The sequence below is a fragment of the Hemiscyllium ocellatum genome, chromosome 21 (genome assembly GCF_020745735.1).
Source record: "Hemiscyllium ocellatum isolate sHemOce1 chromosome 21, sHemOce1.pat.X.cur, whole genome shotgun sequence".
In the NCBI taxonomy this organism is placed as follows: domain Eukaryota; kingdom Metazoa; phylum Chordata; class Chondrichthyes; order Orectolobiformes; family Hemiscylliidae; genus Hemiscyllium; species Hemiscyllium ocellatum.
Genome location: NC_083421.1, coordinates 21,154,339 through 21,176,114, shown reverse-complemented (window position 1 = coordinate 21,176,114; position 21,776 = coordinate 21,154,339). Strand labels below are relative to the sequence as shown.

The following is a 21,776-nucleotide window of genomic DNA, read 5'->3' as shown; positions in this document are numbered from 1 at the left end:
GCTATCCCCTCTCTCTCTCAGCCCCCCTCTCTCTCACACACACACAACCCCCTCACACTCTCCCTCACACACTCTCTCTCTCTCTCACACACACACACCGCTATCCCTACTCTCTCTCTCTCTCACAGCCCCCCTCTCTCACACTGCTATCCCCTCTCTCTCACACACACAGCCCCCTCTCTCTCACAAGACCCTCTCAGATACTGCTATCCTCTCTCTCTCTCTCTCACAGCCCCCCCTCACACAGCACCCCTTCTCTCACACACACACAGCTCCCCCTCTCTCTGTCACACACAGCCCCCCCCACTCTCTTACACACACGCACAGCCCCCCCCACTCTCTCTCTCAGCCCCCCTCTCTCTCACACACACAGCCCCCCCTCACACACTGCTATCCCCCCTCTCTCTCTCACAGTCCCCCCTCACACAGCTCCCTCCTCTCACACACTGCTATCCCCCCCTCTCTCTCACAGCCCCCTCACACTCACTCTCTCACACAGCCACCTCTCTCTCTCTCACACACAGCCCCCCCCTCACACACACACACACTGCTATCCCGTCTCTCTCTCTCTCACACACAGCCCCCCCACTCTCTCTCTCTCTCACACAAACCCCCACCTCACACACACACACAGACCTCTCTCTCTCTCTCTCACAGCCCCCATCTCTCTCACACAGCCCCCCCCTCTCTCTCAGCCCCCCCCACTCTCTCTCTCACCCACAGCCCCCCCACTCTCTCTCACACACAGCCCCTCCTACTTTGTCACACACAGACTCCCCTCTCTCACACACAGACCCCCCCTCTCTCTCACGCACAGCCCCTCCCTCTCACCCACAGCCCCTCCCACTCTCTCTCACACACAGCCCACCCACTCTCTTTCTCTCACAGCCCACCCACTCTCTCTCACCCAGCCCCCCCTCTCACACACTGCTATCCCCCCTCTCTCACAGTCCCCCCTCTCTCTCACACACAGACCCCCTCTCTCACACACACAGACCCCCTCTCTCTCTCACACAGACCCCCTCTCTCTCTCACACACACACAAACCCCCCCTCTCTCACACACACACAGACCCCCCTCTCTCTCTCACAGCCCCCCCACTCTCTCTCAGACACACAGCCCCTCCACTCTCTTACATACACAGCCCCCCCTCACACACAAAGCCCCCCCTCTCTCTCACACACACACTCTCAACCTCCCCCTCACACACACACACAGACCCCCCTCTCTCTCACAGCCCCCCCCACACACACAGCACCCCCTCTCTCACACAGCCCCCCACTTTCTCTCTCTCTCACAGTCCCCCCCCTCTCTCTCTCACACTGCCCCCCTCCCCCTCTCACAGCCCCCCCTCACACACAGCCCCCCCTCTCTCTCACACAGCCCCCCTCCCTCTCTCTCACACAGCCCCCCCTCTCTCACACACAGGCCCCCCTCTCTCACACACTGCTATCCCTCTCTCTCTCACCCAGCTCCCCCCTCTCTCTCACACACTGCTATCCCTCTCACTCACACACACATCTATCCCCACTCTCTCTCTCAGCCCCCCCCACGCTCTTTCACACACACAGCACCCCCCCTCACACTCTCTCTCTCACACACACACACTGCTATCCCCACTCTCTCTCTCTCACACACAGCCCCCCCTCTCTCTCTCTCACACACAGCCCCCCTCTCACGCAGCACCCCCGCTCTCTCACAGCCCCCCCTCACACACTACTATCCCTTCTCTCTCACACAGCTACCCCCTCTCTCTCACATAGCCCCCCCACTCTCTCTCTCACACACACAACCCCCCCACTCTCTCACACACAGCCCCCCCCACTCTCTCACACACACAGCCCCCCCACTCTCTCACACATACAAACCCCCTCTCTCTCTCTCTCACACACACACAGACCCCCCTCTCTCTCTCACTCAGACCCCCCCTCTCACACAGACCCCACTCTCTCTCTCACACAGCTCCCCCCCTCACACACTGCTATCCCCTCTCTCTCTCTCACAGCCCCCCACTCACTCTCTCACATAGCTACCCCATCTCTCTCACATAGCCCCCCACTCTCTCTCACACACACAGCCCCCCCACTCTCTCACACACACACACACCCCCACTCTCACACACACACACCCCCACTCTCACACACACACACACCCCTCTCTCTCACACACACACACACCCTCTCTCTCACACACACACACACCCTCTCTCTCACACACACACACCCCCTCTCTCTCACACACAGACCCCCTCTCTCTCACACAGCCCCCCTCCCTCACACAGACCCCCCTCTCTCACACACTGCTATCCCCTCTCTCTCTCACCCTGCCCCCCCTCTCTCACACACTGCTGTCCCTCTCTCACACAGCCCCCTCACACACACACACACATCTATCCCCACTCTCTCTCTCTCAGCCCCCCCACGCTCTTTCACACACACAGCCCCCCCCTCCCACAGCCCCTTCACACTCTCTCTCTCACACACACACTGCTATCCCCACTCTCTCTCTCACACACAGCCCCCTCTCTCACACACAGCGCCCCCCTCTCTCACACAGCCCCCTCACACACTACTATCCCTTCTCTCACACAGCTACCCTCTCTCTCACACACAGCCCCCCACTCTCTCTCACACACAGCCCCCCACTCTCTCTAACACACACAGCCCCCCACTCTCTCTCACACACACAGCCCCCCACTCTCTCTCACACACACAGCCCCCCACTCTCTCTCACACACACAGCCCCCCACTCTCTCTCACACACACAGCCCCCCACTCTCTCTCACACACACAGCCCCCACTCTCTCTCACACACACAGCCCCCCACTCTCTCTCACACACACAGCCCCCCACTCTCTCTCTCACACACAGCCCCCCACTCTCTCTCTCACACACAGCCCCCCACTCTCTCTCACACACACAGCCCCCCACTCTCTCTCACACACACAGCCCCCCACTCTCTCTCACACACACAGACCCCCACTCTCTCTCTCACACACACAGACCCCCCACTCTCTCAGACACACACAGACCCCCCACTCTCTCAGACACACACAGACCCCCCACTCTCTCACACAGACCCCCCTTCTCTCTCTCACACAGCCCCCCTTCTCTCTCTCACACAGCCCCCCTTCTCTCTCTCACACAGCCCCACCTCACATACTGCTATCCCCTCTCTCACAGCCCCCCACTCTCTCTCACACACAGCTCCCCCCACTCTCTCTCACAGCCCCCATCTCTCTCTCTCTCACACAGCCCCTCCCACTCTGTCACACACAGACTCCCCTCTCTCTCTCTCACACTCACAGACCCTCCCCTCTCTCACACACAGCCCCTCCCACTCTCTCTCTCACACACAGCCCCTCCCACTCTCTCTCTCACACACAGCCCCTCCCACTCTCTCTCTCACACACAGCCCCTCACACTCTCACTCTCTCTCACACAAATCCCCCCCTCCCATCTCTCACACTGTTATCCCCCCTCTCTCTCTCACAGCCCCTCCTCACACACTGCTATTCCCCCTCTCTCTCTCACAGCCCCCCCTCACACACTGCTATTCCCCCTCTCTCTCTCACAGCCCCCCCTCTCACACAGCCCCCCCTCTCTCTCTCTCACACAGCCCCCCCTCCCTCTCACACAGCCTCCCCCTCACACATCCCCCCCTCACACTCTCTCTCACTCACACACACACAACTATCCCCACTCTCTCTCACAGCCCCCTCACACACACTGCTATCCCCTCTCTCTCTCTGACCCCCCTCTCTCACACACACACAAACCCCTCACACTCTCTCTCACACACACACTGCTATCCCTACACTCTCTCTCTCACCCACAGCCCCCCCACTCTCTCTCTCACACAGACCCCCCTCTCTCTCTCTCACACAGCCTCCCCTCTCTCTCTCACACAGCTATCCCCTCTCTCTCTCACACAGCTATCCCCTCTCTCTCTCACACAGCTATCCCCTCTCTCTCTCACACAGCTATCCCCTCTCTCTCTCACAGCCATCCCCTCTCTCTCTCACAGCCACCCCCCCTCACACACACTGCTATCCCCCCTCTCTCTCTCTCAGCCCCCCCCCTCTCTCTCACACAGCGCCCCACTCTCTCTCACACACTGCTATCCCCTCTCTCTCTCACAGCCCCCTCACACACACACTCACGTACACACTTCTATCCCCACTCTCTCTCACAGCCCCCTCACACTCTCTCTCTCTCTCTCTCTCACACACACACACTGCTATCCCCACTCTCCCTCTCACAGCTCCCTCACACACACTCTCACACACACTGCTATCCTCTCTCTCTCTCACAGCCCCCTCACACACTCTCTCTCTCTCTCTCTCACACACACACACACTGCTATCCCCAGTCTCTCTCTCTCTCTCTCACAGCCCCCTCACACACTCTCTCTTACACACACACTGCTATCCCCTCTCTCTCACACACACGCACAGTGCTTTCCCCACACTCTCTCTCTCTCACACTGCTATCCCCACTCTCTCTCTCACACACTGCTATCCCCACTCTCTCTCACACACTGCTCCCCTCTCTCTCACGCATACAGCCGCCCATGCACGCCACCCCGCTCTCTCTCTCCATCACGCAAACGAGCCCACTCACTCTCTCCCTCACACACACGACCCTGCTCTCTATCCCTCACGCATGCGACCCCACACTCTCTCTCTCTCCCTACCTATCTCACGCACACAACCCCACTCACTCTCCCTCACACACGCGACCCCGCTATCTCTCTCCCTCACGCACGCGACCCTACTCTCTCTCTCCACCTCACGCATGCGACCCCACTCTCTCTCTCCCTCACGCACGCGACCCCGCTTTCTCTTTCCCTCACGCATGCGACCCTACTCTCTCTCTCCACCTCACGCATGCGACCCCACTCTCTCTCTCCCTCACGCACGCGACCCCGCTTTCTCTTTCCCTCACGCATGCGACCCTACTCTCTCTCATTTCTCCACGCAACCCCACTCTCTCTGCCTCACGCACGCACGCGACCCACTCTCTCTCATTCCCTCATGCACTCGACCCCACTCTCTCTCTCCTTCACGCATGCAACCCCACTCTGTCTCACTCTCCCTCACACATACGACCCCACTCTCCCTTCCTCACGCATGCGACCCCACTCTCTCTCTCTCCATGACGCACACGAGCCCACTCACTCTCTCCCTCGCACACGCGACCCTGCTCTCTACCCCTCACGCATGTGACCTTGCTCTCGCGCTCTCCCTCACGCATGCGACCTCTCTCTCTCTCTCTCCCTCACGCATGTGACCCCACTCTGTCTCTCTCTCCCTCACGCATGCGACCCCCCTCTGTCTCTCTCTCCCTCACGCATGCGACCCCACTCTGTCTCTCTCTCCCTCACGCACGCAACCCCTCTCTCTCTCTCTCTCACCCTCATGCATGTGGCCTCATTTTCTCTCTCACTCATGCACGCGACCCCACATTTTCTCTCTGTGAGACCCTCCCTCGTGTGCGCGGCCCCTGGTTTTTCCCTTGCGTGCGCACCCCTACTCTCTCCCTCGTGCGTGCGGCCCCTTGTCCCTCACGCCCCTGGCAGACGCTCCTGCCCTCACCCTCTTTCAACCTCCCCCCGCCTTCTTGCCTCCTTGATCTCTACCCGGCGCAAATTCTCCTCAGCCCTCACACGGCGCCTCACAATTCTCTCTCTCACACATACGTTCATACACATGAACTCTTAGATACAGCCCCTTCATTCCTCTCTGTGGTACACACACATCAGCACACAGATATGACCACATGTCCTGTTTTATGGAGTCACTGGCTAGGATAGCATCAGGAATGCCAACTGAGAACAGCTGTACCAGTCCTGTAAGGAGAGGCAAGACCATTTGTCTTGTAATCATCCTGTTAGAGATCCCACCAACTCAGTCACAAAACACACGGGTGGCAAAATTCCCTTTCTGAGCTTGCCATCCCACCCAATTACTGGAATGGAGGGAAATTCCAGTGTTTAAGGAAAAAGGATGCAGTCAGACCCCTGTCTCCAGATTAACTCAATCCAAATGCTCGCAGTCCTCAAAGCTCGAGGGAGGAGCCAAGCCACACTGAACAGTTGTGTAAAGTGTGGTTACGGGAAGGACTGTGCTTCCCAGTGCAATGTAACTGACTGCTTTACCAGTAACAGCTCAACCAGTAAACATTAATGCTTTAAGTATAAACGCAGACAGTATGATTAAGAATTTGCCGATGATTCCAAACATATACATAGAAAATACACACAGAAACAGGCCATTCAGCCCAACTAGTCCATACTGTTGTTTATGCTCCACAACAGCTATCTCTAATCTTTCCTCACCAATCTCTGCTATCATGCTCCTTTATTCCCTTCTCTCTAACAGACATGTCTGTGTCCCACATAAATACTATTTACTTCTTGAGTAATGAGTTCCACAATCTCACTATTCCTTGGCTGAAGGGGTCGATTCTGAATGCCTGAAGAGGTTTCTTCCTGACTGTTTTATATTGACAGTTTCTGTTTATGCTGTTCCCATACATTCACTCAGGATCCACAACTTTAAAGACCCCAATTAAGGCTTCAGCCATTTTAATTACAAAAACAGGTCCTGTTGAGTCTGTTGTGAAACCAACTCTGCACTTTTTCCAGCACCTCCATTTTCTTATAATGTGACAACAGGAAGTGTGAGCAGTACGGCAAAAGTGAGGACTGCAGATGCTGAAGACCAGAGTCTACATTAGAATGGTGTTCAAAAAGCACAGCAGCTCAGGCAGCATCCGAGAAGCAGGAAAATCAACATTTTGGGCAAAAGCCCTTCTTCAGGAATGTGAGCAGTACTCCAAGTGTGTTATAACTGACGTTTGACAAAGGATTAACACACATTCCCTACTTTTCAATCCTATCCTTCATTTTATCTTTAAGGTCTCAGAACCTTCACAAAACACAGGAAATTCAGTCTGTCAAGTCTACGCTATATGAAAATATAAGTAGAAGTTGAAGTCTGTTATTCAGCCTTTTAAAGTGACTCTATGGGTGATCCTCTTCAACATCTTGACTTGCACTAACCCCATGTATAGCCCTTGATACTTTCAACAAATCTCTTGATCGCAGTCTCACACAGATTCAAAACCAGAGCCTCTGCAGCCCTGTGGTGCAGTGAACTTTGTAAGTTTCAGCACTCTTTCCGTGAATGAGTTCTCTCATTTCAGTCCTAAACATCTTGCTTTTTATTGTGTGTGTCACGGAATCCCTGCAGTGCAGAGAGACCATTCCACCCATTGAGTCTGCACTGACCTTCTGAAAAGCATCCCTTGTAGACTCAGCACCCCCCACCCCATCCCTGTAATTCCACATCGGATTTTTTACCATGGCTAACTCACCTAACCTGGACATCCCTGGACACGATGGGACAATTTTTTTTAAAGCATGGTCAATCCACCTAACCTGTGGGAGGAGACCGGAACACCTGGAGAAAACCCATGCAGACACATGTGGGCGGCACGGTGGCACAGTGGTTAGCACTGCTGCCTCACAGCGCCTAAGACCCGGGTTCAATTCCCGACTCAGGCGACTGACTGTGTGGAGTTTGCACGTTCTCCCCGTGTCTGCGTGGGATTCCTCCGGGTGCTCCGGTTTCCTCCCACAGTCCAAAGATGTGCAGGTCAGGTGAATTGGCCAGGCTAAATTGCCCATAGTGTTAGGTAAGGGGTAAATGTAGGGGTATGTGTGGACTTGTTAGGCCGAAGGGCCTGTTTCCACACTGTAAGTAATCTAATCTAATCTAAACATGGAAAATGTGCAAACTCTGCACTGAAAGTCACCTCAGGCTAGAATCAAAACTGAGTCTCTGGTGCTGTGAGGCAGCAGTGTTAACCACTGAACCACCGGGTCCCCTGGTTCTAGATCTCCCCAGCCAGGAAGAAACATCCTTCCTGTATCTACCTTGTTGAGCACTGTAAGGATGTTGTGTGTTGAATGAATCACCTATCATTCCTCTAAACTCCCAAGAATATAGGCCCAGCCTAGTCATTTGTCCTCATATACAATCATCCATCCCAAAAATGTGTATAGTGAACCTTCACTGCACTCTCTTCATGGTGAGCAGCAGCAAAATTAGAACCACATGCAAACTCAGTGTGTTCTCACTAAGACTCGGTAGAGTTTTTTTTTACATTACTTACAGTGTGGAAACAGGCCCTTCGGCCCAACAAGTCCACACCGACCCGCCAAAGTGCAACCCACCCATACCCCTACATTTACCCCTTACCTAACACTACAGGCAATTTAGCATGGCCAATTCACCTTTGGACTGTGAGAGGAAACCGGAGCACCCCGAGGAATCCCACGCAGACACGGGGAGAACGTGCAAACTCCACACAGTCAGTCGCCCGAGGCGGGAATTAAACCCGGGTCTCTGGCGCTGTGAGGCAGCAGTGCTAACCACTGTGCCACCGTGCCGCCCACAAAGTTGTAGTAAGACAGCTTTAAACTATCCCATACGCAAACCTATTTGTGATAAAGACCAACATATGATTTGTCGTCCTAATCGCTTGTTGTATTATACACCTGTATATTAACTTGAAGTGATTCATGAACAAGGATATTCAAATCCCTTTGAAGTTCAACATTTCCAACCGTTCATCGTTTAAAAAACACTTGGTGTTCCGTTGTTCCTACTAAAGTGGTATGACCTCACTTTTTCCACACTGTATTCCATCTGCCAAATTTTTGTCCGCTCACTGTCTAAATCCTCTTGCAGCATCTTTTCACAATCCTCACTACTCACATCCAGCTCTGTGCCACCTGCAAATTTGGAAATATTACATTTAATCGTCACACCCAAATCAGAATGCTAGCACTGGGCAAGCAGCACAGCCTTCTGTATTCTTGCTGTCAACTGCACAGTATAATCTCCACCTCTCTGAATACACTGTCTCGAATGCCATTACATTCCTTTTAATTCTCTCTGTGAATGGCGTTGAGTACTAAGATGCCATGGTCAGTCTGCTCAGCCACACTGCAGCCCTCGCTCTTATCCGTGCAAGCTACAAGAACCTTGGATTTATTGTTCAGTGCAAGGTCGAAGGCTCCTTCCGCCTCACGTTCTTGATCTTCTTACTTGCCTGACTCAGAGTTAGGCATTCCTGTTCCTGATCACCGGCCAAATCAGAAAAAACACTCAGAGTGGGAGTACCTCCTGGAAGAAAGGGTCCAGGCAATTTTCCCAATGTCTGTAGCTCAACATCCAGCTGACTGACTTGAAGGTGAAGCTCTTCAAGGTACAGACACTTCCCACAGATGTGGCTGCCTTGGATTTCAATGCTGGCTCTCTCCAGAAGCAATTCACTGAGCACCACTTCTATCTTTCCCCATTGGTATACACATTCACAATACTCCAATTACCTCTCGAGTATCTCAACTGACCTTGCCTCCAAACACACTCTGGCAGTGCATTCCTGATCCTAACCAATACTGCCTCATAGCTTTGTTGCTTCTTTTACCAATCACCTCAAATTTGTGCCCTCTGGTTCTCGATCTTTCCACATCTCAACTCATTTTTCTCTCAACCTGGTCTTCTCAAAGAACAATATTCCTGGATGAGAGAATCTATCCATGTAACTAAAGTCCCTCATACCTGGAGCTATTCTCATGAATCTTTCCAGCACCATTTCTAATATCTAACCTTTGTTAAAGTGGAGCCCAGAACTAGACACAATACTCCAGCTACACAGATTTAACATAGTTTTCTTGTTTTTGTATTGTTTTAGTGAACCCAGGATCCTAGATGTTTTTATTAACTTCTCTCCCAATCTGTCCTACTTCCTCGGAGGATTGATGCACACATATATCCAGGTCCCTCAGTTCCTCCACCCCATTTACAATAGTGCCTTTATTCTATATTGGCTCCAAACTCTTGTTCTTCCTCCCAAAATGAATCACTTCTTGTCACCTGTGACACAACGTTGTGATTGCTGACTATGTATCGTGTCATCCCTTCATTCCTTTACCCCTACCCCTTCTCCCCCTACATGGACTTGCACCTTCCAAGTAATACGACCTCCCTATTCTCCCCATTAAAATGTGCAACCTCACATTTATTGGTGTGGAACTTAATTTGTAAGTTTATTCTCTAGTAAGTTGATGCAGTCCTCCTCAGTACTCCCAGTCCCTCAAGTGGGTGTCATCTTTAAACATTGAAATTACAAACATAATTTCTATGTGTAAATTGTTAAAATAAATGGTGAATGGCAGTGGTCCCAATGCTGATCCTTTATGGAACACCTCACTTCCCACCTCCTGCCACTCTGAGCAACCACCCCTTCCTCTCACTCAGCTCTCAAGGGCCAGTTGACAATCCATTCTATGTCTTGCCCCAAATCCACATTCTCAACTTTATTTGTTATTGGCACCTCATCAAAGGCCTTTAGAAATCTGGATAAATTACAACAACCACTCAGGACAGTTGACCAGGCAACAGCTGTCACTTTTGAAACCCACACTGACCATACATCATTATGTTCTCATTTCTAGATGTTCTTTCATTCTGTTTTTCAATGAGAATTCCATTGTTCATGTTTGCACTGACGTTAAGACGACTGGTCGATGATTTCCCGAAAATATTCTATTCACCCTCCTAAAACTCTCAGAATTACATTAACTATCCATTAGACCTCTCCCTCCACTCTTACTGAAACAAGGGTAAACAGGAGTAGCAATATCCTGCTATCACTACCCTAGATCTTTGAAAAATACATGGATGCTGGTTATCTGTGAATTTATCCTGTGTTTATTTAGCTTATTCAATACATCTCATTTTACAAACATTTTAAATACACTCATATCATGATTCATTGTTACATCTGATCATTCTACTTCCTTGATAAATACCACAGTAAAATAAATATTTAATATTTCTGTCATCTTTCAAAACGGCCCTACTCCCAGGCTTATGCCCGAAACGTCGATTCTCCTGCTCCTTGGATGCTGCCTGACCTGCTGCACTTTTCCAGCAACACATTTTCAGCTACTCCCATCACAACCTTCCTTCTTTTATCAATTTACTTTGAAATATTTTACTACTTGGTTTCATGTTGCTTGATAAATTACTTTATTCGCTCCTTTGTCTCATTTTTGTCTTAACTCCTGATCTCTTCACTTATCCTCTCACTCCTCAGCTCTGTGTGTACTTCATGTTTATCATTTTTCTAACCTTCACTATTCCCTTGTATCTTTACCTATCGTGTCACACTGGTGTTTAGTTTGTTCTTTTGTTTTAGCACATTATACATATCATTTATTTTTAAGTTCATCATGAGGCACTAGTGTCACTGACAAATTCAGCATTGATTACCCAGCCTAATAGCCTTTGAGGTGGTGGTGCCGAGTGATATCCTTAAACCACTTTAGTTCTTGAGGTAGTGGGACACCCACAGTACTGTTAGGAAGGCAGGCCCAGGAATTTCACCCAGTGACAGTGAAAGAACAGTGATATATTTCTGAGTCAGGATGATGGGTGACTCGGAGTGGAGCTTGTAGGGGATGGTATTCCCACATGCCTGCTGCCCTTGTTGTTTTAGGTATCAGATGTTATGGATTTGGAAGATGCTGTTGAAAGAGCTTTGGTAAGTTGTTGCAATGTATCTTGTACATGACCTACATTGCTGCTACAGTGTGCAATGGTGGTGGATATAGTGAATCAAGTGCCAATCAAATTGTCCTGGATGGTGTTGACAGCCTTCACTGTTTATGGAGCTGCACACATCCGGCCAGTTGAATACTGTTTTAAATGTTGCCCTTCATTCTACATTGCTGGCCAACTGTTCTGCCATTTCATTTTCCCCAGGTTAGAAGCTCAGCTCCTCAAAATACATTTTTCTCCAAGCTATTGATTTGTTTTATGTCACTCTTATGTCCTACTCTATCATCATCTGAAAACATTGTGGGCAGGATTTTCCAAAATCCTTCCTTTTTATGAGAGAAGGGAGCTCCATGATTTCTGAGAGGAGATGCTGCTCAGGGCTCCCTCAGAAACACAGAGCTGTATTTCCATTCTGACTGGGTTTTTTTGTAGTGTATACTTATCGCGGGATGACAAAGCTCACCTCATTGCCACAGCAATGGCTGCCACTTTCTGAAAGTCCTGACAGTCACTTTGACAACTGCATAAGGCATGGGTGAAACTAGGGTGCAGGGAGGTTAGAGTGCCAGCTGGATTGAGGGTAAGGTGCCCAAGAGTAGGATGCCAAGTGGGTAGCCAGAGTGTGCCACATGGGGAGAGGGTAGTGTCAGGTTTATAGGACACGGGTCTGCACCTGTGTTTACACGTGTGTCTACATGTGCCTGTGCTTGTGCATGTTTCTGGCTACACGTGTGTCAGAGAGACAATCTTTTTTATCCTGCAATTTTCTTCCAGTGGCATTATGATATTGTGAATCAGTCCAGCTAGCCTGCCTCCCCATTTTGCTTCCTCTGCTGTTTCTGAACATATTGCACAAAAGAAATGCTCAATTCCCAGTCCTAATGTTTCTGCAGTCGTGTCTCAGTAACTCCCAATGGTTTCTCCCAACGCCTGATTACCACCAGCTAGCCACTATGTGCAATGATGTACAGAAACTGCACATTCTTATCCTCTCCCTCTAAAGGGGGAGATAGCTGGACAGCTAGTTTGTGATGCAGAGAGATGCCAACTGTATGGGTTCAATTCCCACACTACTTGAAGGTCTATGAAGGACTCTCCTTCTCAAACTCTCTCCTCGCCTGAGGGATGGTGATCCTCAGGTTAAGCCACCACCAGTTTTCTCTCTCTAATGACAGCAGCGTATGTCTGATAGGATTATGGTGACTTTACCTTTGAACTCTCACTTTATGTGAACCACCTTTTTAAGAGTTCTGTGTTATACTATTTACTGTATACCTGCCATAAAGACCCTGCCTTATTTCCTTCCTTCCAATGCTCCTCTGCCATTTTGTTTACTTTTAGGCTGCTTACGCTTTTTTATCTGGGTACCTTATTAGTTTGAAGCCTTTATTTGATTTTCTGGATTACAGTGCAGATTAAAGCTGTAATCTGCAGCAAAGTGGCAAACTGAATTCAACCTGGAGAAGTGATGGGCTGAGGCGTACACACCTGGCATTGAAATCCATCTACCATATTATCCATTTGGGTCAAGGGCAGGCCACCTTTATGACTCCTGTCAGTGCTCAATGTCACTTGTCAGCTTCGTCTGTTATTCAAACAGTTATTACAGCTTATACTTCCAGGGCAATCTAAAGTGGACTGGTCACTTTTTGGGACTGAAACTGATGGCTTTACTTTTCTTTATTGGCTGAGGACTAGAACAGAGATGAGTTGAAAATGTGTTGCTGGTTAAAGCGCAGCAGGTCAGGCAGCATCCAAGGAACAGGAAATTCGACGTTTCGGGCATAAGCCCTTCATCAGGAATGAGGAGAGTGTGCCAAGCAGGCTAAGATAAAAGGTAGGGAGGAGGGACTTAGGGGAGGGGCGATGGAGATGTGATAGGTGGAAGGAGGTCAAGGTGAGGGTGATAGGCCGGAGTGGGGTGGGGGCGGAGAGGTCAGGAAGAAGATTGCAGGTTAGGAGGGCGGTGCTGAGTTGAGGGAACCGACTGAGACAAGGTGGGGGGAGGGGAAATGAGGAAACTGGAGAAATCTGAGTTCATCCCTTGTGGTTGGAGGGTTCCCAGGTGGAAGATGAGGCGCTCCTCCTCCAGCCGTCATGTTGTTATGTTCTGCCGGTGGAGGAGTCCAAGGACCTGCATGTCCTCGGTGGAGTGGGAGGGAGAGTTAAAGTGTTGAGCCACGGGGTGGTTGGGTTGGTTGGTCCGGGTGTCCCTGAGGTGTTCTCTGAAGCGTTCCACAAGTAAGCGGCCCGTCTCCCCAATATAGAGGAGGCCACATCGGGTACAGCGGATGCAATAGATGATGTGTGTGGAGGTACAGGTGAACTTGTGGCGGATATGGAAGGATCCCATGGTGACTTGGAGGGAAGTGAGGGAGGAGGTGTGGGCGCAAGTTTTACATTTCCTGCGGTTGCAGGGGAAGGTGCCGGGAGTGGAGGTTGGGTTGGTGGGGGGTGTGAGACGGGCCGCTTACTTGCAGAACGCTTCAGAGAACACCTCAGGGACGCCCGGACCAACCAACCCAACCACCCCGTAGCTCAACACTTTAACTCTCCCTCCCACTCCACCGAGGACATGCAGGTCCTTGGACTCCTCCACCGGCAGAACATAACAACACGACGGCTGGAGGAGGAGCGCCTCATTTTCCGCCTGGGAACCCTCCAACCACAAGGGATGAACTCAGATTTCTCCAGTTTCCTCATTTCCCCTCCCCCCACCTTGTCTCAGTCGGTTCCCTCAACTCAGCACCGCCCTCCTAACCTGCAATCTTCTTCCTGACCTCTCCGCCCCCACCCCACTCCGACCTATCACCCTCACCTTGACCTCCTTCCACCTATCACATCTCCATCGCCCCTCCCCCAAGTCCCTCCTCCCTACCTTTTATCTTAGCCTGCTTGGCACACTCTCCTCATTCCTGATGAAAGGCTTATGCCCGAAACTTCGAATTTCCTTTTCCTTGGATGCTGCCTAATCTGCTGTGCTTTAACCAGCAACACATTTTCAACCGTGATCTCCAGCATCTGCAGACCTCATTTTTTACCTGACTAGAACAGAGAACCAGGGAGCTTCTGCTTGAAACATATAAAGGACCATAGCTAGACGATTACACGCAGTCCTGACCGCCAAGTTACAGGGAGGACATGACCACATTAAAGAGGATACAGAGCAGATTTACAGGGAGGTTGTCAGAAATATGGAAATCTAGTGACAAAACAAAGTTGGAATAGGCTGGGTTTGTAATCTCTGGACAGAGAAGGCTGAGAGGAAATTTAATTGAGGTGGACAAATTTATGAAAACTAGGAAGGACTTATTTCTGTCAGCTGAGGTTCAAGAACAGAAAGATCAGTTTTACAGTTGCTGGTAAGAATTAGAGGAGAGTTGAGGAGTCTTTACTTTCACTCAGGCCTGATGGTGCCCAGCTTGAACTAAATCAGACTCTCAGGATATTGGCCTGAGCAGAACACAAAGTGAGGCTGCTGTTGAGCCAGCCTTGGGGAAGGAGAGGACAGTTTGTAGAGTCCCCACAAAAGCTAATCCCACACTCCAGAGCCTGTTCTGAAGAACATGAAACATGTGGTCCGGAGGTCTGAAGTGATATAGCAGTGAACGCAATGGTGAAGATGGTTGGTCACAGAAATCTGAGCATTGTAACTAGAGAACTAATAGCTAGTACATAGGCAGTGGTTTCTTAGGACGAGGGAGCTGAAGATATCAAGGATAGGAGCAAGTGACACCATCATAATCCAGGTCTGATGTATGTGTTCAACACACTGTACTAAATGAGGTGAAGACAGAGTGATGAAGGAAGCCTGACACAGTCATGCAGAGGGGGCCCCCCTGAGGAAGTGTGAGATTTTGGGTATTTCCTAACAATGATCCCTGTTGGGGGCAAAGGTAATACCTGTGACGATGGAGGATTGGAGTTGTTCCTTCACTATCCAAGCTTTTAAAGGGTGACACAGATATTGACGTTGTACCCTCACCTGCCAAACCGAGCTGCTGTTGACCCATACCACTCACTGGAAGCAGTGATGTCTTCATCAGCAATCGTACCATCCTGCATTCCCAATGCGTAACGACACAGGCCTGTGGTAATAAAGAACACCTCAGTGACAAGTAAACTGTCTCCAAGAGAACTGCAAAATTACACTTTATATGCCGCACTGAATACATCCCATCTAACATGGCCACTGTGTTCTGCTCTATCAAGAGATTTGAGAGGAGTCAGTGACTATAGAAAGAGAAGGTCCATCAGCCCACTGAGCTTGTGTAAGCCCTTTGCAAAAGCTCACCAACTGGTCCCTGTCAAATAGATTATAACTAGAACTGTCCCCAAGTGTGTATTATTGAATTAGTAAAGAATCCCGAGAGACTTGAAATCCACTATGACCAACAGTGAACTTAAATAGTGTTTAAAAGAACACTGCTTTGGGTCTAATCAGCAAACTGAGTGCTGATGATTGTTCTAGTTTTCCAAAGTGAAGTGACTGGCCCACTCAACCTAATTTTTGTAGAATCATAGATGTGAAATATTTCACGAACCAATACAACTGGGCAGCGTTTTCCAAATAAATTGCCTTCCCTTTGTATTTAAAAATCATTTCTAAATTAGTTGAGTGTGATGAATCTGTTGCATTTTTAGAATATAACTGGATGTGGGTTTATTGCAAAAAAGGAATGCTGTTTAATCAGTATCTCATTCACAAACTAAAAATGACCCTAATAAATTCTTTGAAATTAGCAAGATGCATGTAACCAACTGAAAAGGTTGCAGAAACCTTGTTGGTGACAATTCCTTTGATTTGCAGCAAAGTGTCCAGGAGAAATCAGTAAACCCAGCGCATATTCAAGCAGGACAGTCTCAGACCACTGACCATTAAACTACCAGGTTGTTGGAAAATCTCAACAAGTTCATGGACATATCTTTGGGCAGGAAACTTGCTGATGTACTTACCACATTGACCTAGATAACCCAATTGCACTCTCACACAGTAATCCAGAGGATCAAGATAATGCCTGGAAACATGGGTACAAATTCCAGCGGGTAGAACTTAAATTCAATAACTTAGTAAATCTAGAACTGAAAATTACAATGCTGGAATTGAACAGGAAACTATCACCAATTGTTGCAAAAATTCATCTGGCCCACACAAGGAAATCTGCTATCCTTACCTGGTCTGGACTACATCTGGCTCAGTGGTTAGCACTGCTATGTCACTGCACCAAAGACCCAGGTTCAATTCCAGTCTTGGATGACTGTGGAGTTTGCACGGTCTCTGTGTCTGCGTGGGTTCCCTCTGGGTGCTCCGGTTTGCTCCCACAGTCCAAAGATGTGTAGGTTAGGTGGCTTAGGCATGAAAAATGGGGAGTTTCAGGGATAGGGTGGAGGACTGGGCTTGGGTGGGATGCTGTTTGGAGGGTTGGTGCAGACTTGATGGGCTGAATGGCCTCTTTCCTCAGTGAAGGGGTCCTATAGATCTATGGTCGTGGGGACAAGCCATATGTGTGACTCTTATCTGCCCTTGAAATGGCTCTAGCAAACCCTTGGGATGGCTAACAAATCCTGGTCTTGTCCATCTCCAATTACAGAATTAGAGAAACAAACCTGATGTTTAACTACCCTCCGAAGTTGTTTAGCTCTCTGTTCAGTTGTAGCTAACCACTGTCACTAGGTTCTAAAAGGCTCACTGACACTTTTGGGAACAAACAGCAGGAAGTGGGAGTAAAACTAAACCACATTTATCACTCTCTAGTAATTAAGGAGAAATGCTGGCAGTAAGGCAATGTCACTGAAGCAGCCAACCATAGGGCCAGGCTCATGCTCTGGGGACATGAGTGCAAATCCCATCATAACAGGATGGAACATTAGTCCAACGGCAACCATGAAACCTTGTTGATTGTTGTTAAAACCCATCTTGCTTCCGAAATGGCTTCCAGGAAAGGAAATCTGCCATCCTACATGTGACTCCAGACCCATAGCAATGTGCTTGATTCTTAGATGGCCCAGGAAGCCACCCAGCTGTGTCAGACTTTTATAAAAGTCTGGACAGCCCACCCAGCATCGAACTTGGCACCAGAGAAAAAGAACAGCAAACACAGCCATTTCGAGCTTGTGCCAATATTGGGAGAGCTGTCCCACAGACTAGTTAAGCATCAGACTGATACTATCTGGCTGGTATGATTCATTGACAATGATATGTCCCAGATGTGACTGCCAGCATTCCTGGGTTATGTTCCGTCTCACTAGCAGAACAAACCTGATAGAGTTGGTGGTATAGTGGTATACAGTCAGGAGGGAGTTGCTCTGGGTGTCATTATTGACTACAGAATCCATGAAGTCTCATGCCATTGAGTCAAACAGACAAGGAAACCTCCTGTTGGCTACTACATACTGCTCTTTCCTTGGTTGATGAATCAGTACTGCTCCACTTGAACAATTGAAAGAGACAGCGAGAGTGGCAAAGGTATAGAATGGTCTCTGGGTTGGCAGGGGCTGGTGGTGGTTATTCAACGTCCATCACCAGGAGTGGCTCACCTAAAAATAAAATGTCAACCTGGTGAAGCTGCAGAACAGCTTCTTGACGACCTTTGTGTTGAACATGAGAAGTAACAAGTGACAGACAGAGCGATTCAACAACCAAAGGGTCAGATCTAAGCTCTGCAATCCTGCCCCATCCAGTTGTCAATGGTGGTGGACAATTAACAACTTAATGAAGGCAACTCCATAAATATCCCCCTCCTCAATGATGAGGGAGCCCAACACATCAGTGACTGTAAGAAGTGAGCAGATGTAGGCCATTCAGCCCATCGAGTCTGCTCTGCCACTCAATGAGATCATGGCTGATCTGATATTCCTCATATTCACTTTCCTGGCTGTGAGTTTGCTCGCTGAGCTGGTAGGTTTGTTCTCAGACACTTCGTCACCATGCTAGGTGACATCATCAGTGAGCCTCTAATGAAGCACGGGTGTTCAGTCCCACTTGTTATTTGTGTGTCTTGGTCTAATTTGTTTGTAGATCTTGCCGTTGGGACACCAATCAACGAGACGCCTATGGGATCACCAATATCAGGACTCTCAGCAGAAGCAGTTAGGCAGAGGTTAGAATGAACAGCCCTTCCCACAATCCAGCCCAAGCTTTGGGTCTGCTATGTGGATGACACCTTTGTCATCATGAAACGCAACAAATTAGAACAAACCCACAACACATAACAACATCCTTACTGGTATAAAGTTCACTAAAGTGGAAGAGAACAACAACAGGCTCCCCTTCCTGGATGACACAGTAGAACAAAAAGCCAATGGAGAGCTGCAGACCAGCGTTACAGGAAAGCCACACACACTGACCAGATACTCAACTACAGGAGCAATCATCCCAACACCGAAAAACGGAGCTGCATCACGACATTATTTAAACAAGTCACAACACACTGTAGCACCCAGGAACTACAAGAAGCTGAAGAAAAACACTGATACAACATATTCAGGAACAGGGAATACCCGATAAGCACAATCCGCCGATTCTACACAAGACGTAAACAAGAAGACACAACACGCTCAGAGACTCTAGCCACCCTGCTATACACTAAAGACATCTCAGAGATGATGACCAGATTAACCACAAACCTACCACCACACTGAAACAGCTCCTGATGAATTTAAAGGACCTCATATCAACCATCAGCAGAACAAATGTCATATACAAACTACCCTGCAAGGACTGCAACAAATATTACATCATGTAGCCAGCAGGATACATGAACACCAACTAGCCATCAAAAGACATGACCAATTATCACTGGTATCCATACACACAGACGAAGAGGGACACCAGTTCAACGTGAACAATGCATTCATCCTGGGACAGGCTAAATAAAGATATGCAAAGAGGGATATCAAATCGACTTGGAAAATACATCCATCTTGGAACAGGCTAAACAAAGACACAAATGAGAATTCCTAGAGACCTGGCCTTCAAACTGGAGCTCCCTTAACAAACATATTGCTATGGACCCCATTTACCAACCTCTCAGAAACAGAACCAGAAGTGATAACACCCAAGACACACAAATAGCAAGCGGGACAGAACACCAGAGCTTCACACTGGAGGCTCAGTGATGTTACCTGGTGTGATGATGAAACATCTGAGAACAAATCTATCAGCTCAGTGAGCAAACTTACAATCTGATCCACCACCTGAACTACAATTCTCCTCCAAAATCACATTCACTTTCCTGCCTTTTTCCCATTATCCTTAATTCCCTCAATGATTAAAGATCTGTCTAACTCAGTCTTGAATACATTTAATGATCCAGCTTTCAACAATCCCTCTGAGGTAAAGAATTCCACAGATTCCCCAGCCTCGGAGGGAAGAAATTCCTCATCTTGATTTTAAATGGGCAACACCTACTCTGAGATGATTCCTTCTGCTCAGAGGCTGTCCCACGAAGGAGAACAACCTCGCTACCTCTACCCTGTCAGGTCCCCTTATCATCTTACATGTTTTAATAAAGTTTCCTCTCATTCTTGCAAACTCCAGTGAGTACAGATGCAACAACTCAACCTCTCTTCATAAAATAGTCTCTCCATTCCCAGGATCAACCTCGTGAACCTTCTTGTGTTCTTCATCAACAACACTGGGCTGAAGGGCCTATTTCCACGCTGTAAGTCATCTCATCTAAAAATCTAAAAACAGTGCATCATTCCTGAGATCAGGGAACAAAAACTGTTCGCCGTATTCCAGATGTGGTCTGATTATTGCTTTGCATAGTTTCAGCAAGACCTCCAAACTGTTATACTTCATTCCCTTTTAAGTAAAGGCCAAAGCAAAGGTGCAAAAGATAAGGCTGAAGCATCTGCAAAAACCTTTAGCTAGAAGTGCCAAGTAGATGGTTCATCTCAACTTCCTATGCCACTCTTCAGTTGTTTCGTTTCATTCCTTATGGTATCAAGAAATGGCTAAAGGCACTAAATACTGCAAAGGTTATAGGCCCTGACAACATTCCAGTTCTAATACTGAAGACTTGTGCTCCAGAATTTGCTGCACCTGTGGCCAAGCTATTTCTGTACAAGTATAACTCTGGCTTCTACCTCCAATGTGGAAAATTACCCAGCCTATTCTCCATTATCAGTAAGATGAAGGAAGGGGTCAACAACAGTGCCACCAAGCAGCACCTGCTCAATGACACCCAGCTTAGGTTCCACCAGAGCCATTCAGCTCCTCACCTCATTATAGCCTTGGTTCAAACATGGACAAAAGAACGAAATTCCAGAGGGGAGGGAAGAGTGACAGCCCTTGATATCAAGGCTGTATTTGAGTTAGTGTGACATTGAGTCCAAGCAAAAGTGGACTCAATGGGTATCGGGGGCAAACTCTCCACTAGCTGTAGTCATGTGTGGCACATAGGAAGTTGGTTGTGATTGCTGGAGGTCAGTCATCTCAGCTCCAGACATCGCTACAATAGTTCCTCAGGGTAGTATTCCAAGCCAATAACCTTCAGCTCCTTCATCAATGATCTTTCTCCATTGGAAAGTCAGAAGTGGGGATGTTCACTGACAATTGGACAGTATTCAACACCATTCGTGACTCCTCAGATACTGCAGCAGTCCATGTCCAAATGCAGCAAGACCTGGACAATATTCAGGCTTGGGCTGACAACTGGCAAATAACATCCATGACACACAATTGAATCAAATTGAATTGACTTGACTGTCACATGTACCGAGACACAGTGAAAAGCTTTGTCTTGTGAGCAATACAGGTAGATCACAGAGTTAAGTAGCATGGATAGTAAATAATAGGTAAACAGTGGCAAATAACAAAAACACAGGGACAGGTGAATGTTAAGAGTTTGTGAGTCCATTCAGTATTCTAACAACAGTAGGGTAGAAACTGTTTCGAAACCGGCTGGTGTGCGTGTGTTCAGGTTTCTGTACCTTCGCCCCAATGATAAAGGTTGTAGAAAAACATTGCCAGGGTGGGATGGATCTTTGAGAATGCTGGTGACCTTTCCTTGATAGTGGGTCTGGTAGATGGATTCTATAGATGGGAGGTTGGCCTTTGTGAATGTCCAGGCCGAGTTCACCACTCTCTGTAACTGACTCCGATCTTGAATGGTACAGTTACCATACCAGGTAG

The 21,776-nt window shown here is 48.7% G+C and overlaps 1 protein-coding gene across 3 annotated transcripts in view; it reads right to left on the bottom strand.

The window, feature by feature from the left end:
* The window catches only part of ddr2l (discoidin domain receptor family, member 2, like), a 102,791-nt gene that overhangs the window by 48,989 nt on the left and 32,026 nt on the right, over positions 1-21,776 (bottom strand). For all 3 annotated transcript variants that reach the window (XM_060841269.1, XM_060841271.1, XM_060841270.1), the window contains exon 3: positions 15,624-15,726. In XM_060841269.1, the coding sequence (XP_060697252.1) occupies positions 15,624-15,726 (103 nt within the window). The remainder of the gene's footprint in view (positions 1-15,623; positions 15,727-21,776) is intronic.